Raw genomic sequence first — 17,428 nt, 5'->3', positions numbered from 1 at the left:
GTGTGTGTGTGTGTGTGTGTGTGTTCTTTTTGTTCGCTGAGTATGGAGTGCTATTCTATTTTGAGTATTGTAGTTATGCAAATCGGCATTTGTCTAAAAATCTAAAATTTGTCTAACATCTAAAACACATTTGTATATTTATAAGGAAGGTATTGTTAGAACTTTAAGCTTGTTTCAGTGTCTGTGGATGACTATGTGTTATTATTCAAATAGCTCTCTCCTGTAACAGAAAGATTTGTTTTAGACGGCAAGTGGCGGAACCCCCAAAATATTATTCTGTATGTTGCAAGACACAGAAATAACCAAAATATGCCACCCTGGCACCCTCTGCAGTACAAACATTTGCAATCATTCTAAGAGCAAAACAAGCTGAGTTAAGTTTCTGCACAAGTTTCATTACATGATCATTAAAATTAAGATGAAAATCTACATGAATCCCCAGCAATTTCGTTGATGCCACTCTGTCTGTAGCCTTGTCACCCAACAACAGATCATGGTTTACATTTTGAGATATTTTTCCAAACTGCATATAATTTGTTTTATTTGCATTTAATGTCAACCGGTTTGCATTGAATAAAATATGGACATTCTTTATTACTTAATCAGTAGTTGTCTGCAGCATTTGGTTTGTTGCACCTTTTATCACACTAGTTGTCATCTGCGAATAGTATGGCCTTTGCTGCTCCATCTGAGGTGTGAAAGTCATTTTTGTAGGCCAGGAACAATAAGGGACCTAGAATACTGCCCTGCAGCACTCCTATTTCCACTTTTTTTGCATCTGATACTAAATTTATTTTGTGGTTGGAGTAATCTGACATCAGTCCAACAATCCATGTCCTGTTCCGTAGATATGATTCAAACCACTTTTTTCCTGTCCTATGAATACCTAATGCTTACAGTTTTTGTAAAAGAATGCCATTATTGGCACTGTCAAATGCTTTGGAGAGATCTAAAGTTATTCCTATTATGCTGTTGTCTTTTTTTAGATTTTTGATTATTTGTTCAGTGTAGCACATTAGTGGTGTTTCTGTATTTTTACCTCCCTGGAAGCCATGCTGATTACTATTTAGTAACTTATGGTCATTTAGATATTTGTTGATTCTGTGCTTCATTAATTTTTCTATTATGTTGGAAAATGCCGGAAGGAGGGATATTGGCCGATAGTTTTCTACCTTATGCTTGTCACTGTTTTTGAATAATGGCTTCATTTTTGACATTTTCATCCTTTTTGGAAACACCCCTTCATTAAATGATAAGTTGGCTATGTATGCCAAGGGCCTTGTGATTTGTGCAGGTGTCATTGTTATGATATAAACAGGCACCTCATCTACTCCTGCTGGCATTTTAGGTTTCAAGCTTTTTATTACTTTGAACACTTCATGTCCATCTGTTGGATCTATCCTCATGCTACAAGCAGCTTTTGGAAATTCATGTTTTTTGAGCTTAATTATATTGCTGCATTTATGAAATAATTGTTGATGTAATTTGCCAAATCTTGTTTTTTAATATTGGTATTTTCTGACTTTTTGAGAATGATATCCTAGTCTTCAGATATCTTTCCTGTTTCAGTCTTCACAGTACCGCATATGGCTTTTGGTTTGTTATCAGACTCTTATTAAGTTGTCATTACTCATAAATTTTGCCTTGCCTATTACTTTTTGATTCACCCTCTTGTAATTCTTAACATATTCTATGAACTGTGGGTCTGTAGATGTCTCCAATTTTGAATTTAGACTCTTTAGAGTTCCACAAGAAGTTTTGATGCCAACTGTGATCCAAGAACTTGGCTTTGTATTGTGATGTAATGTGATGTGATTCCTGACAGCTGCTTCAGAAAGCACATTTTAAATATACCATGAAAATTGAAGAAAAAGTGTTATAGGCATCATTCGTATTTGTTAGGAACAGCACTTCTGCCCAGGAACCACTAGCTAGAATATTTGTAAATTCTACACAGTTTTCAGGTGAAAATTTTCTTTTATACATGAAGTATATTTTTTTCTCTTGAAATTACATTGAAGTAATTTTGAGTACAAGAGCATTATGGTCTGATAATCCCAAATCAGTATTTGTTACTTTCACTTCTGTGGATTTTACATTTGAAAATATATTATCTATAAGACTGTTTGTATTATATGTTGTTCTTGTGGGTTTGTGTATATGTGAAGATAAACTGAAACTACATAATAGACTTAGGAATTGATTTTTTTAGCCTACTTTCATTCATAAGATTTATGTTGAAATCCAGCCAGCCATCCAAAAACAACCAGTAGGTGCACTCTGAAGCCTGCCATAACAGCTCACCACACTTAGTGTTCAGGCACCCACCAATGCAACAATGGTTGCCTTCTACCTCTGCACACTATCACAAATTCAGATTTCAGTATTTGATTAAAACTGAAATATATCATGATCTACTACTCTGATTACCATGCAGTTTTCACCAAAGACACTTAAATAAACAATCACACCCATAAACCTTTTGTTCCCACTTCTTACTCTTGTTAATGAATTCTTATGCTTACAGCAAGAAGGACACTGACAATAAGTGAGGTCAATTATTGTATATACCACTGCCATTTCTTACATGGAAGATAATCACATGCTTGCTATATCTGCCACTAAGAAGCCTCAGTGCAGGGTCTCTCAGTTATCTTGTAAAATAAATACCCAAAACATTCAATTTTTATGGAAATTTTACTGTGCACAATGTGCTAAATAAATTGCCAGTAACAAGGAAAGTGCTTCTGGAAAAGAGAAATATGTTGGTACTGAATATCAATTTAAGTGTAAGGAAGTCTTTTCTGGAAGTATTTGCCAGTACTGTAATCTTATATGAAAGCGAAACATGGATAATAAACAGTAATGACTAGAGTATAGAAGCTTTTGAATTATGGTATTCCAGAATTATTCTCGGAATAAGATGAGTTGATAGAATAACCGACAAATAGATACTAAGTCATATGACTACGAAGTCTTTTGCGATGGAGTCCTTGCATAAAAAGTTCTCAGTTTACTTACCACATCAAATTTGGATAAAATCCTGAGCTTTCGATGACTACCTCTGTCATCTCCGTCAGGGGTAAAACTGACTGTCGTGGACCGGTGAGGCTTCCGCTTTTGTAAGCAATGGATGGCTTCTCATTGGCTGGATGACGTCACGGTGAAAACGGCGTGTACAGAAGTGGCAGCCTCTGTGTCCATAGATTTGTGTGCTGTATCAAGCGTTGCTTGCAGCACCATCCATCGCAACAGGCGGAGAAGTGTGAGGAATGTATGAAGTCGCCCTCTGTGCTCTTTCTTTATCAACTGCGCGCTTCCATGCATTGCTGAGTGCATATCCGGAGTCTCTGTTGAAATTATTTTCACAAAGTCTAATTTCATCTGCTTCCCTGATGACAGAGTCCCAAATACTTTGAAGCATGAGCCAGTATTCTTGTTTCATCGAATAAAATCTTATGTTTATTTAACAAACTGTGCTCCGCCACCACTGTGCCAGTTTCACCGTGACATCATCCAGCCAATGAGAAGCCGTCCATTGCTTACAAAAGTGAAAGCCTCACCAGTCCATGACAGTCGGTTTTGCCCCTGATGCATATGACGGAGGTAGTCATCGAAAGCTCAGGATTTTATCCAAATTTGTTGCGGCAAGTAAACCTAGAACTTGTTATGCCAGATACTAAGTCAAGTTGGGGAGAAAAGTACTTTAAAGCACAAATTCACTAAAACAAGGGATAAATTGATAGAACACATCCTGAGGCATCAAGGAAGGTTTTACTTGGTAATGCTAGGAATTGTGGTGGTTGGGGGGGGGGGGGGGGGGGGGGGTTGCAGCAAGAAATTGTTCAGGGAGGCCAACGCTTGACTATAGTAGGCAGTTTGAAATAGCTGTATGCTGCAATAGTTACACAGAGAAGAAGAGACTTGCACGGGACAGACTAGCATAAAGACCTGCATCAAATCAGTATTTGGGTTGAGGGCCATAGCAACAACAAGTTTCTATATTTTTTAAATTTTTTACCATCTGGTTTTGAGATAGAACAGTTGCAAGCCTAGTTCTGACACAGAACTTGCATATTGTGAAAAGAGGGCTCATTACACACTTTGGTACTGCTATTAAAATATTTTCCACCATTCAGTGAGGTGAAATAGCCACAGTCCAGCCAATTTTCTGTGTTTCAAAATGTGTGTGTGTGTGTGTGTGTGTGTGTGTGTGTGTGTGTGTGTGTGCGTGTGTGTGTGTGTGAAGAGTGTAGTTCTACAGTTAGTACAGATGCTCTGTGGAGCTTCATGAACACAACCGATGCCACCTTTCAGTTACCGAGCGCAACATGCCATCATATAATAAAAGAAAGCAAGAAGAGTTTTCTGGCAGGCTTTTATATACTCCATCAATCATTTCACAAAATCTTACATCATACAGGAGACTATCAGGAGATTTTGGTGAGAAGTGGAATGTGTACAATTAATGAACATGACCAGAGAAGGAAAGTTGTTACTCACTATATAGCAGAGATGTTGAGTCACAATAGGCACAACAAAAAGATTCACACAATTATAGGTTTTGGCCATTAAGGCCTTTGTCAGCAGTAGACACACATACACACACACACAAGCTCACGCAAACACAACTTGCTCACATGTCTGCAGTCTCAGAGAACTGAAACCACACTGCAAGCAGCAGCACCAGTGCATGATGAGAGTGGTGACTGGGTGGAGGTTAGGAGGTGGCTGGGGTGGGGAGGGGTAGGGATAGTATGGTGGGAGTGGCGGACAGTAAATTTTTGCAGTTTAGACGGAGGGCAGGAGAGAAGGTGCGGAGGGGGTAAGTAGCGAAAAGGAGAGAAATAAAAAGAAGAAATTAAAAGACTGGGTGTGGCGGTGAAATTACAGCTGTGTGGTGTTGGAAAGGGAACAGGGAGGGGGCTGGATGGGTGAGGACAGTGATTAACGAAGATTGAGGCCAGGAGGGTTATGAGAACATAAGATGTATTGCAGGATAAGTTCCCACCTGTGCATTTCCGAAAAACTGGTGTTGGTGGGAAGGATCCATATGGCACAGACTGTGCAGCAGCCATTGAGATGAGGGATATCATGTTTGGCAGCATGTTCAACAACAGGGTGGTCCACTTGTGTTTTGGGCACAGTTTGTCGGTGTCCGTTCATGCAGACAAACAGCTTGTTGGTTGTCATGCCTATATATCTGCATGTCTTTGCTATCTGGATTGAAGATGAGGACACCTTATTCACATTCCTCCAGAACCTCAACAACTTCTCCCCCATTTGCTTCACTTGGTCCAACTCAAACCAACAAGTCCCCTTCCTAGACGTTGACCTCCACCTCAGAGATGGGTACATCAGTACCTCTGTCCATATCAAACCTACTAAACACCAGCAATACTTCCACTTCAACAGCTGCCACCCATTCCATACCTAGAAGTCCCTTCTGTACAGCCTAGCCACCTGTGGTTGTTGCATCTGCAGTGATGAGCAGTCCTTCTCAAAATATACCGAAGGTCTCACTGAAGCCTTCACTGACCATAATTATCTTCCCATCCTTGTACAAAAACAAATGTCCCATGCCTTATCTTTCCAGTCTCCCACCACCTCCCAAAGTCCCACAGTCCAGCCACAGAGGAGCATTCCCCTCGTAACTCAGTACCATCCGGGACTGGAGCAACTGAATTACATTCTCCGCCAGGGTTTCGATTTCCTCTCATCTTGCCCTGAAATGAGAAATGTCCTGCCCACTATCCTTCTCACCCCTCCTGTCGTAGTATTCCACCGTCCACTAAACCTACACAATATACTCGTCCATCCTTACACAACCCCTGCTCCCAATCCATTACCTCATGGTTCATACCCGTGTAATGGACCTAGATGCAAGACCTGTTCCATACATCCTCCTACCACCACCTACTCCAGTCCAGTCACTAACATCACCTATCCCATCAAAGGCAGAACTACCTGTAAAACCAGTCATGTGATTTACAAGTTAAGCTGCAACCACTGTGCTGCATTCTATGTAGGCATGGCAACAACAAACTGTCTGTCTGCATAAACAGACACTGACAAACTGTGGCCAGAAAACAAGTTGACCACCCTGTTGCTGAACACGCTACCAAACATGATATCCCGCATCTCAATGACTGCTTCACAGCCTGTGACATATGGATCCTTCCCACCAACACCAGCTTTTCCGAATTGCGCAGGTGGGAACTTTCCCTGCAATACATCCTATGTTCTTGTAACCCTCCTGGCCTCAACCTTAGTTAGTTGCTGTCCCACCCATCCATCCCCCTTCCTGTTCTCATTCCAATGCCAAACAGCCGTCATTTCACCACCACACCCGGTCTTTCAATTTCTTCTTTTTATTTCTCTTCTTTCCATTACTTATCCCCTCCACACCTTCTCTCCTGCCCTCCACTTAAACTGCAACACTTCACTGTCCACCACTTCCATCATACTATCCCTACACCTCCCCACCCCAGCCTCCTCCTTACCCCCACCCAGTCACCACTCCCATCATGCACTGGAGCTGCTGCTCACAGTGTGGTTTCAATTCTCTGAGACTGCAGACCTGTGTGCAACTTGCATTTGCATGAGTGTGTGTGTGTGTGTGTGTGTGTGTGTGTGTGTGTGTGTGTGTGTGTGTGTGTGTGTGTGTGTGTCTACTGCTAACAAAGGCCTTAATGGCCTAAAGCTATAATTGTGTGAATCTTTTTGTTGTGCCTGTCGTGACTCAGCATCTCCACTGTATGGTGAGTAGCAACTTTCCTTCTCTGGTATTGTTACATTCCATCCTGGATTTTCTATTGTTTGATTAATGAACATGAAAATTCTCCAGATCAGCAGAGGATACATTTTGCTCAAATTATTAGCAGCATCAGTCAGGCTCAAACTTTCTGCTAACAATTAACAATTTTTGAGACAAGCTGCTGAGAAACTAGTTTTTGACACAGCAAGATATGGCAATAAGGAGATGATCATCCTAGGACTAGGCTGACTGATATTGCAGGCAACCATTCAGTATTACTGAACTACACAGCCATGGATGACATATCATCAAGTTTTTTGTAAGAAAAAGTTCTATGTCATAAGAAGAGAACAGATTTATGTTGTGGATATTTTTACACCCAAATAACTCTTTTCTGATTGAGTGACAGTCACCAAAGAAATTTGTGTTAGCATTTTAAATCATCTGCAGGACTGCATTGGTTGGAAATGGATGAAGTTGTATTGGTGATAGTTTTGCTTTTGCAGGTGAGAGAGACAGCATTGCAGAGTCTACAGTGAATTGTGTGAATTCTAGACAACTTTCAAACGTTTGTATCAAGGGCAGCTGTGGTGCAATTTGTCTGACTGACTTCAAAATTGACAAAGAGATAGAGGGGCTGGCCAGTACTTACCTCAGCTCAGTACAGCCGATAGATACACAAGAAACAACCGAAAATTTAAGTTCCTAGCTTTTGGAATAAATGTTCCTTCATCAGGGAGGAGAGAGTGGAAAGAAAGGGAGGCCTCCATCCTTGCTACCCTCCCTGTTTTCCTTTCCCTGTTGCTTCATAACCTGGGTTGTGAGTAACTAAATCCACTTTCCTTTCTTCCCTTTCTTTCCCCTCTCTCCTCCCTGATGAAGGAACATTTATTCCGAAAGCTAGGAACTTAAATTTTCGGTTGTTTTTTGTGTATCTATCGGCTGTACTGAGCTGAGGTAAGTACTGGCCAGCCCCTCTATCTCTTTGTTAGTATTTGTTTCACATCTTTATATAAGATTTTCCATTAATTATTTACTTCAAAATTGAATGTACATAAAAGTGATGTAACAGTAAATTTGTATATTCTGTTGAAGTACATCTTGAAGTTGAGAGTGGAAGACTGGGTGTTGTTAGGAGGAGGGTACAGTGTGGTTTACAATGAAGGAACACATGGATAGAGAACAGGTACTGTTATTAATGACAGTACTTGGAAGAGAAGAAGGGCTTGAGTGTTGGAACAAAGCTGTAGAGACCAGACTTTTTTCATTATTCTCAAGACAAGATCACTGTAACCTGATTGAAAATACTTGATATTTGGCATTTTATACTTTCCGCCAATTGTTTTCCATTATCAAAGGCCGCAGTATTTGGTCAGTTCACTTCCAGTTCCATGTCAGGCATTCTTTCTTGATGTGTTTGGATCCTGAATCCTGGGTCTGGAACTTCTATTTACCAGACCAAAAATAACATACGCACCTAACAATGATAATGAAACACACACATTTCATACATAGCACTCACCAACTATATTGGATACTTCTGCACAAGACGTGATTCAGTGTCACTTATACAGTTATGTAATCACAGAGATCAGCTTACATTAGATAGCTTTGCATGATGGTGCATAAAGTTGAATTTTTAAAGGCTGCAGTTTGTTATTGCAACTGGATAACTACAGTCATACATATAACTACTTAATCCCCTGTTGTCACAAAGCACAATTGATAGTGTATAAACTTCTCATGCAGATGATCATGGGTTTGAATCTCATCAAACCTAGCAATTTTTTTATTTCAAAATGCAATCAAAAGGTTTCATTACTATTTACATTCAATTAATTGGTTTAGATGTAATTTTCTCAAAATTTCTGTTTCTTCCTATAATTCTTTTTCCAATAGGAATGTGCTTATATCACCTATGATGCAATAAAGTGCCAACAAGGGCTGCGTGTTGTTTGTTATCACGACAGTTCATGTAGCCAGTATGAGGATAGTTTCAGATAATCAATGATAGCGAGAAGTACAGTTTGTGTTTAGCAATGAATTTTTCTGATCTTGAGTTTGCTCAAGTATGTTAGCTTTAACCATTGTGAACAAAGCAATTATGATTTTAGTTCTGTTGCAGATAACTGATCGCCTTTTTAGTGAATACTTAACACATCATGAGGTTGTGGTTACCTTAGGACATGAGTTCAGTTAATTGGGCTACAAAATGAATCATCTGCTGCAGTTCAATCGTTGGTCTCTTAAAATTAGCTGTCAACAGAGCAACTCGCATTTCTGGCATGCCTCACAATGGCCACTTCCAAAATTTCTCTGTGATACACATTAACATTTGTGTAGTGACCCACTGTGTTTGTGACTTTGTGTGTCACCTATAACAGAACAGTAGCCAGCAGCTGATGGGGCAACACTGTAGCAGCAAGTGACAGATGTCAACTGTCAAGTACTTTTAATCAGACTACAATAAAGTTAATTCTGACTTACTCTCCTCAAAATAAGTTTAGATATTACTAGAGGATTTAGCCAGCTGAATAACCAAACCTCAATTATTTAAATCATTTTTCCCATTTATTGTGCATAATTCATAGAATTCTACTAGTGAACAGTTTTTTGTTATTACAGATATAATTTATTAGGTATCTTTCCTATATAGTTTGACTTAGAGTTTCTTGCACCTATTATACACATTGCTTCACCTTCTAACCATTTTCTTTCTACTTTCCTGCAGTAATGGAAATTCCTTGGTGGACTATAAGTAATTTAAGGTGTTAAGATAACTTATTCAATACATAGTAGAGATGCTGAGTTGTTAGTATACACAAAAACAAGATTACTTTCTTTAAGTCTTGTTTATGTGCCTGTCAGTGACTGGTACCTTTCTCATTAATTTTTAAGTTAATTTTTTACAAATTGAGATAATGCAAAAAATGAATACTGACAAATAGAAATGAAGTGTGTTTTATTTAACGGCAGGCATGTCTTGGAAGTGAGCAACAGTTGCCAGTGTGGTATAAGAGTAACGTGGAGCCCATTACCATGCAGACAACCCCAGCACCATTTGCTTGGATTCAGGGCCTCATCATGATATTTTATTTTGTACCAAGTTTCATAATTCTTGCATTTGGTTTAGTATTTTATCCAAATGCAGAATGGATGATGGATTTGTCACTTGTTGTTGCTGGAGCTACATCACAGGTACTGTTACTTAACTATTAATTAATATTCAAATACAGGAAGTTTTAATATGTTTAATAAAATTATATGTAGACAGAATGATTGTACTAGTACACTCTAAGGCCAAAGATGATGCACCATGAAGGAATTATTTAAATGGGATGGAAATTGGTAGATGTAATATACATGTAATGATAAACAAATGATTAAAAGTCAGAAAAATTGGGTGATTTATTCAAGAGAAAGAGCTTTACAAATTGAACAAGTGACATTGGTCCACTAAGGCCCTTATGCAAGCACTTATTCAGCTCGGTACTGATTAATGGAGTTGTCAGATGCCGCCCTGAGGGACACTGTACTGAATTCTGTCCAATTTGCAATTTAGATCATCAGTATCTCCAGCTGGTTGGAGGGCTCTGCCCAGAATATTCCAAACATTCTCATTTGTGGAGAGACCCAGTAACCTGGTTAGCCAAGGAGCAGTTTGGCAAGCATGAAGGCAAGCAGTATAAAATCTCGCCATGTGCAGACGAGCATTGTCTTGTTGACATTGTAACAAAACTGTGAAATTGGTATTGGAGCAAAAATTGTGACATTGAAAGAGATTATTTGATTTAAACAAAAAACCTCAAACGTTTGTTGTTACAACTGTCTTCCATAGACATCAAGAATGTGCCGTCATTGGAGTACCTCATTGATCATTTTGGCCTCCACCACTCAAAGATCACTTTGAGACAAATGCATATGTTTACTGCTAAACCAGTTTACAAACATAACACTTTAGTAATTAGTTGTGCAGTGACACATATATAGTTCAGTTCATTGTTTATATGTATCTTAGTTTGGTGTAACTCGGAGTAATCTGCTTCTTGCCACTGCTGCTGCTGCTGCTGAAGTAGTCATTGTCCCACTCCATTTCATCTGCTAATTGAATCAAGTTATGTGAATTCCATGAAATTATCCAGGTACTAAGTTGATTTATAGTGGTTTATTTATGACAAGCAGCACCAGTTCTTAGTGGGAACCCACTCCACACAATGCGACACAGTGGTTGCGTCTCAAAACTATCTCCAACTGAATTTCTCTGACCCTTGTGCTCCTCCTATTTATACATTTTTAACAATGAAGACAATGAAACTACAGTACAAATTTATAAAATTAACAGTTAAAAGTCAACATTGTTATGAGTAACTATCCACAAAACCTTGTGTAATTTCTGCCAAAACTGGTGTATACAATATAAAAGATTTTTACATAATATGTTGTTGTTGTTGTGGTCTTCAGTCCTGAGACTGGTTTGACGCAGCTCTCCAAGTTGTTGTTGTTGTCTTTAGTCCTGAGACTGGTTTGATGCACCTCTTCATGCTACTCTATCCTGTGCAAGCCTCATCATCTCCCAGTACCTATTGCAACCTACATTCTTCTGAATCTGCTTAGTGTATTCATCTCTTGGTCTCCCTCTACAATTTTTACCCTCCACACTGCCCTCCAATACTAAATTGGTGATCCCTTGATGACACAACACATGTCCTACCAACCGATCCCTTCTTCTAGTCAACCTACATTCTTCTGAATCTGCTTAGTGTATTCATCTCTTGGTCTCCCTCTACAATTTTTACCCTCCACACTGCCCTCCAATACTAAATTGGTGATCCCTTGATGACACAACACATGTCCTACCAACCGATCCCTTCTTCTAGTCAAGTTGTGCCACAAACTTCTCTTCTCCCCAGTTCTATTCAATACCTACCCATTAGTTGTGTGATCTACCCATCTAATCTTCAGCATTCTTCTGTAGCACCGCATTTCGAAAGCTTCTATTCTCTTCTTGTCCAAACTATTTATCGTTCATATTTCACTTCCATACATGGCTACACTCCATACAAATACTTTCAGAAACGACTTCCTGACACTTAAATCTATACTTGATGTTAACAAATTTCTCTTCTTCAGAAACGCTTTCCTTGCCATTGCACAGTCTACATTTTATATCCTCTCTACTTCAACCATCATCATTTATTTTGCTCCCCAAATAGCAAAACTCCTTTACTACTTTAAGTGTCTCATTTCCTAATGTAATTCCCTCAGCATCACCCGACTTAATTCGACTACATTCCATTATCCTCGTTTTGCTTTTGTTGATGTTCATCTTATATCCTCCTTTTAAGACACTGTCCATTCCGTTCAACTGCTCTTCCAAGTCCTTTGCTGTCTCTGACAGAATTACCATGTCATCGGCGAACCTCAATGTTTTTATTTCTTCTCCATGGACTTTAATACCCACTCCAAGTTTTTCTTTTGTTTCCTTTACTGCTTGCTCAATATACAGATTGAATAACATTTGGGACAGGCTACGACCCTGTCTCACTCCCTTCCCAATCGCTGCTTCCCTTTCATGCCCCTCGACTCTTATAACTGCCAACTTGTTTCTGTACAAATTGTAAATAGCCTTTCGCTCCGTGTATTTTACCCCTGTCACCTTTAGAATTTGAAAGAGAGTATTCCAGTCAGCATTGTCAAAAGCTTTCTCTAAGTCTACAAATGCTAGAAATGTAGGTTTGCCTTTCGCCTTTCCTTAATCTTTCTTCTAATATAAGTCGTAAGGTCAGTATTGCCTCACGTGTTTCAGTATTTCTACGGAATCCAAACTGATCTTCCCCGAGGTCAGTTTCTACTAGTTTTTCCATTCATCTGTAATGAATTCGTGTTAGTATTTTGCAGCCGTGACTTATTAAACTGATAGTTCGGTAATTTTCACATCTGTCAAGACCTGCTTTCTTTGGGATTGGAATTATTATATTCTTCTTGAAGTCTGAGGGTTTTTCACCTGTCTCATACAGCTTGCTCACCAGATGGTAGAGTTTTGTCAGCACTGGCTCTCCCATGGCCGTCAGTAGTTCTAATGGAATGTTGTCGACTCCCGGGGCCTTGTTTCAACTCAGATCTTTCAGTGCTCTGTCAAACTCTTCACGCAGCATCATATCTTCCGTTTCATCTTCATCTACATCCTCTTCCATTTCCATAATATTGTCCTCAAGTACATTGCCCTTGTATAGACCCTCTATATACTCCTTCCATCTTTCTGCTTTCCCTTCTTTGCTTATAACTGGGTTTCCATCTCAGCTCTTGATTTTCATGCAAGTGGTTCTCTTTTCTCCAAAGGCCTCTTTAACTTTCCTGTAGGCAGTATCTATCTTACCCTTAGTAAGATAAGCCTCTACATCCTTACATTTGTCCTCTAGCTATCTCTGCTTAGCCATTTTGCACTTCCTGTCAATCTCATTTATGAGACCTTTGTATTCCCTTTTGCCCGCTCCATTTACTGCATTTTTATATTTTCTCCTTTCAGCAATTAAATTCAATATTTTTTCTGTTACCCAAGGATTTCTACTAGCCTTCGTCTTTTTACCTAATTGATCCTCTGCTGCCTTCACAACTTCATCCCTCAGAGCTACTCATTCTTCTACTACTGTATTTCTTTCCCCCATTCCTGTCAATTGTACCCTTATGCTCTCCCAAGACAATGTACAACCTCTGGTTCTTTCAGTTTATCCAGGTCCCATCATATTATTCAATGAATTGCCTCTTTGGACAGTATTTCATTAGGTTATTGAAAAAGGAATGTAAAACAAAGGATTGCTTTATTTCAACATGTAAGCCCAGAATGGCTTGCCAGGAAGGCAACAAAACGGGGCATAGAATATTGTCATCGTACTGCTGTGATGTAAGGGTGACATGGGTGACAAACAAAAGGGTCCTGCTATGAAAAGAAATGGAACTTCTGGTTGTCGCGCCATGTGGATGGCTATAGTGTGGTTGGTGTCCCCTGCCATCTGGGGCATCTCCAGATACATCTTCGTTGGTTGCCAGTGCTCAGTTTGGAGTGGGTCTCATCATTGAAGACAATTCTCTGCCGGTCAGTGAAATTCCAGGCTGAGTACTTGCCTGGAGATGCCTGGGACAGTGGTGGGCCCACTATACGGTCTACAACCAGGATTGAATTGTCAGGGGTGCCATTTCTTTTCATAGCAGGAACCCTTTGATTGTCATCTGCAGCACTCTTACAGCGCAGTGGTATGTTGATGATATTCTATGCCCTGATTTGTTGCTCTTAATGGCAAGCCACCCTAGGCTTACATTTCAGAAGGATGATGCCCACCTACACATGGTGAGAGTTTTTACTGCTTGTCTTCTTTCTTGCCAAATCATGACTCGGCCAATAAGGTTGCTGTATCTCTCCCCAACTGAGAATTTTTGGAGCGTTATGGACAGGGCCCTCCAATCATCTATGGATTTTGATGATTTAATACACCAATTGGACAGAATTTGGCACAATATCCCTCAGAAGGACATCCAAAGACTCCATCAATCAATGCCAAGCTGAATAATTGATTGCACTAGGGCCAGAAGTGAATCTCTTTCTTTTGAATAAATCATCAAATTTTTCAGAAACTGTAATCATTTGTTCATCTGTTTGTGTACATCATATCTACAGATTTCCATCCAATTTGGACATTTTTTTCTTAAATGTGTGCTACCCTTAAAGATGAAAATAGTAAGGAACATAGGAACACTGAGTTTGAAATCTAGTAGTACTGTTTTCTACCTGACGTGTATTTGTCACCAGTACTACAAGGTTTTTTGCCTTCTGAAGGTAAGTTATGACTAGCATTCTGTCTCCTCCTAAATTTAACAGGTTTCTCCATTCAATTTTCTGCTTGATACAAATATTGTTTTTAAATGTTGTATTGATGCTGGGCAGCAGTATACATTCTACCTTCTTTTTCTTCTAAAATATCATTTCTTCTTCAACTGTTTTACTCGTAACATTTATCTTTTCAGTAGATTTTTATTATTTACTCATCAGTGCTCAGTATCTGCTTGTTCATTTAACTCCACCCCCACCCCATTTCTTGTCTGTTTTGTATTTTTTTTAAATTTTGTATTTTTGTGTATTTCTCCCCTCCCTCTTTTTATATAAAACATAGATGTTGTGACTTACCAAACGAGAAAGTGCTGGTAGATAGACACAAAAAAACACACAAACACACACACAAATTTCAATCTTTCACAACCCAAGGTTGCTTCATCAGGAAAGAGGGAAGGAGATGGAAAGACGAAAGGATGTGGGTTTTAAGGGAGAGGGTAAGGAGTCATTCCAATCCTGGGAGCAGAAAGACTTACCTTAGGGGAAAAAAAGGACAGGTATACACTCACGCGTACGCGCACACACACACACACACACACACACACACACACACACACACACACACACACACACACACACACACAGGCAGACATGTGTAAATGCAAAGAGGTTAGGCAGAGATGTCAGTTGAGGTGGAAGTACAGAGGCAAAGATGTTGTTGAATGACAGGTGATGTACGATGGGTGGCAACTTGAAATTAGCAGAGGTTGAGGCCTGGTGGGTAATGGGAAGAGAGAATATATTTAAGGGCAAGTTCCCATCTCCAGAGTTCTGATAGGTTGGTGTCAGTAGGAAGTATCCAGATAACCCAGACGGTGTAACACTGTGCCAAGATGTACTGGCCGTGCACCAAGGCATGTTTAGCCACAGGGTGATCCTCATTACTAACAAACACTGTCTGCTTGTATCTGTCCATGCAAATGGACAGTTTGTTGCTGGTCATTCCCACATAGAAGGCTTCACAGTGTAGGCATGTCAGTTGGTAAATCACGTGGGTGCTTTCACATGTGGCTCTGCCTTTGATCGTGTACACCTTCCAGGTTACAGGACTGGAATAGGTGGTGGTGGGAGGGTGCATGGGACAGGTTTTACACCAGGGATGGTTACAAGGGTAGGAGCCAATCCCAAACCTCTGTGTTATCCGAAGGCTTCACCTTCAGCCCTACTCCCAGATTCAACCAAACAGCCCTCATCAAAGATTTACTGTCCTACACTCATAGCCTCTGCTGGAAATATCACTTTGCCACTAAGAAAAATAATCCTAATCCTACTCCTAATGATCCAACTCCCCAAGACACTATCCAAGTTGAACTCTACCTGGAACAGTCCTCCGTCACAGCGGGACCAACCTCCTATTCCTCAAAATCACCCTCTCCAAACCTTCCAGGAATTTCTCACTTCCAGCCTTGCCTCTCAAACTTCCTTGAAAAACCTTAATCCTACTCTCAACATCACCACAGCTGAAACCCAGGCTATCCATGATCTGAAGGCTGACTGATCCATCGTCATTCTTCCAGCTGAAAAGGGTTCCATAACCATGGTACTCGATTGTCGGGAGTACATGGCTGAGGGACTGCATCAGCTTTCAGACAATACTACATACAAAGATTCCCTAGGTAATCCCATTCCTGATGTCCAGGCAGAGCTTCAAAGAATCCTCAGAACCTTAGGCCCCCTACAAAACCTTTCACCTGACTCAATCAACCTCCTGACCCCACCGACACCTCGCACCCCTACCTTCTACCTAATTCCTAAAAGTCACAAACCCAAACAACACCTTCAACCCATTTCAAGTCTCCCATTCTTCATCAAAGACACCAACCACTTTCTTGGGCGCCTGGAATCCTTACCCAATCTGTTACCCCCGGAAACCATCCTTGTCAGTCCAATCCCAGGAGCGGAAAGACTTACCTTAGGGAAAAAAAAGGACAGGTATACACTCGCGCATACTCACACATATCCATCCGCACATATACAGACACAAGCAGACATTTTGGAATGTTTCCCAAATCTAATTCCATGTCTTTCATTATATTTTTGACTAACTTTCTTGCAAACTGTCTTTTCAAATTGGCCTCCAACAAAACATTCCAATAACTTGTGTACACCACTTACTATACTTATAAAGTATCAAACAAATGAAATTCTTCAGACTGGGCATTTATTTTGATGTCTCCAATTTTAGATGACATTATTTGTCCTTTTCAAATTTCAAGCATTCAGGTAACAAAATAAGGAAGTTATTTAATGTTATTCTCTCACTGATGCACTATATTTTATTATGTTGTTGTAGATTGGTGGCTGCTTGTCTTGCAGTAGTTTATAAGTGGGTGGAATAGATTTCATTATATTTTAGGTAATGTCAGTAAACCCTTTGAAACACATGTTGTTGTCATCATTTTCATCAACATCATCATTTTTTTAGCTCCACAAGCCCAGAGTGGTCATAAATAACCCTCTTCTAACTTTTGTTGTCCTTCAGAAGCTGTAGCATCTTGAATTTTGAGGTCCTTCAGGATGTGCTACTTCCAAATGTCACAAGATCTGCCCCTTGCTTTCTTCCTTGGAACATTTTGGTCAGTGTAAGTCCAAAAGGACATTTTGGCAGCCATCCACTTCATATTGTCATGCCACTGCAATCACTTCAGTAAGTGGGTTTCTAGCAAGGTACTTTCTAATCATAGTGTTGTTGAATATTTTCTTTTCTTCTTTAGATCTTTTTGTTTTCTGTAGGCAAGAACAGACTTTTTTGTGAATATAACTGTCTAGATCATGGAATAAAATCT

General features: G+C 39.8%; 1 protein-coding gene across 2 annotated transcripts in view; it reads left to right on the top strand.

Annotated features, from left to right (window-relative positions):
- The window catches only part of LOC126356107 (transmembrane 6 superfamily member 1-like), a 110,447-nt gene that overhangs the window by 78,125 nt on the left and 14,894 nt on the right, over positions 1 to 17,428 (top strand). For both annotated transcript variants that reach the window (XM_050006806.1, XM_050006807.1), the window contains exon 5: positions 9,734 to 9,955. In XM_050006806.1, coding sequence (XP_049862763.1) covers positions 9,734 to 9,955 — 222 coding nt within the window. The remainder of the gene's footprint in view (positions 1 to 9,733; positions 9,956 to 17,428) is intronic.

Source organism: Schistocerca gregaria, chromosome 3 (assembly GCF_023897955.1).
Source record: "Schistocerca gregaria isolate iqSchGreg1 chromosome 3, iqSchGreg1.2, whole genome shotgun sequence".
In the NCBI taxonomy this organism is placed as follows: Eukaryota; Metazoa; Arthropoda; class Insecta; order Orthoptera; family Acrididae; genus Schistocerca; species Schistocerca gregaria.
The sequence above is the reverse complement of the archived record's forward strand: the minus strand, read 5'-3'. Positions and strand labels throughout refer to the sequence as shown.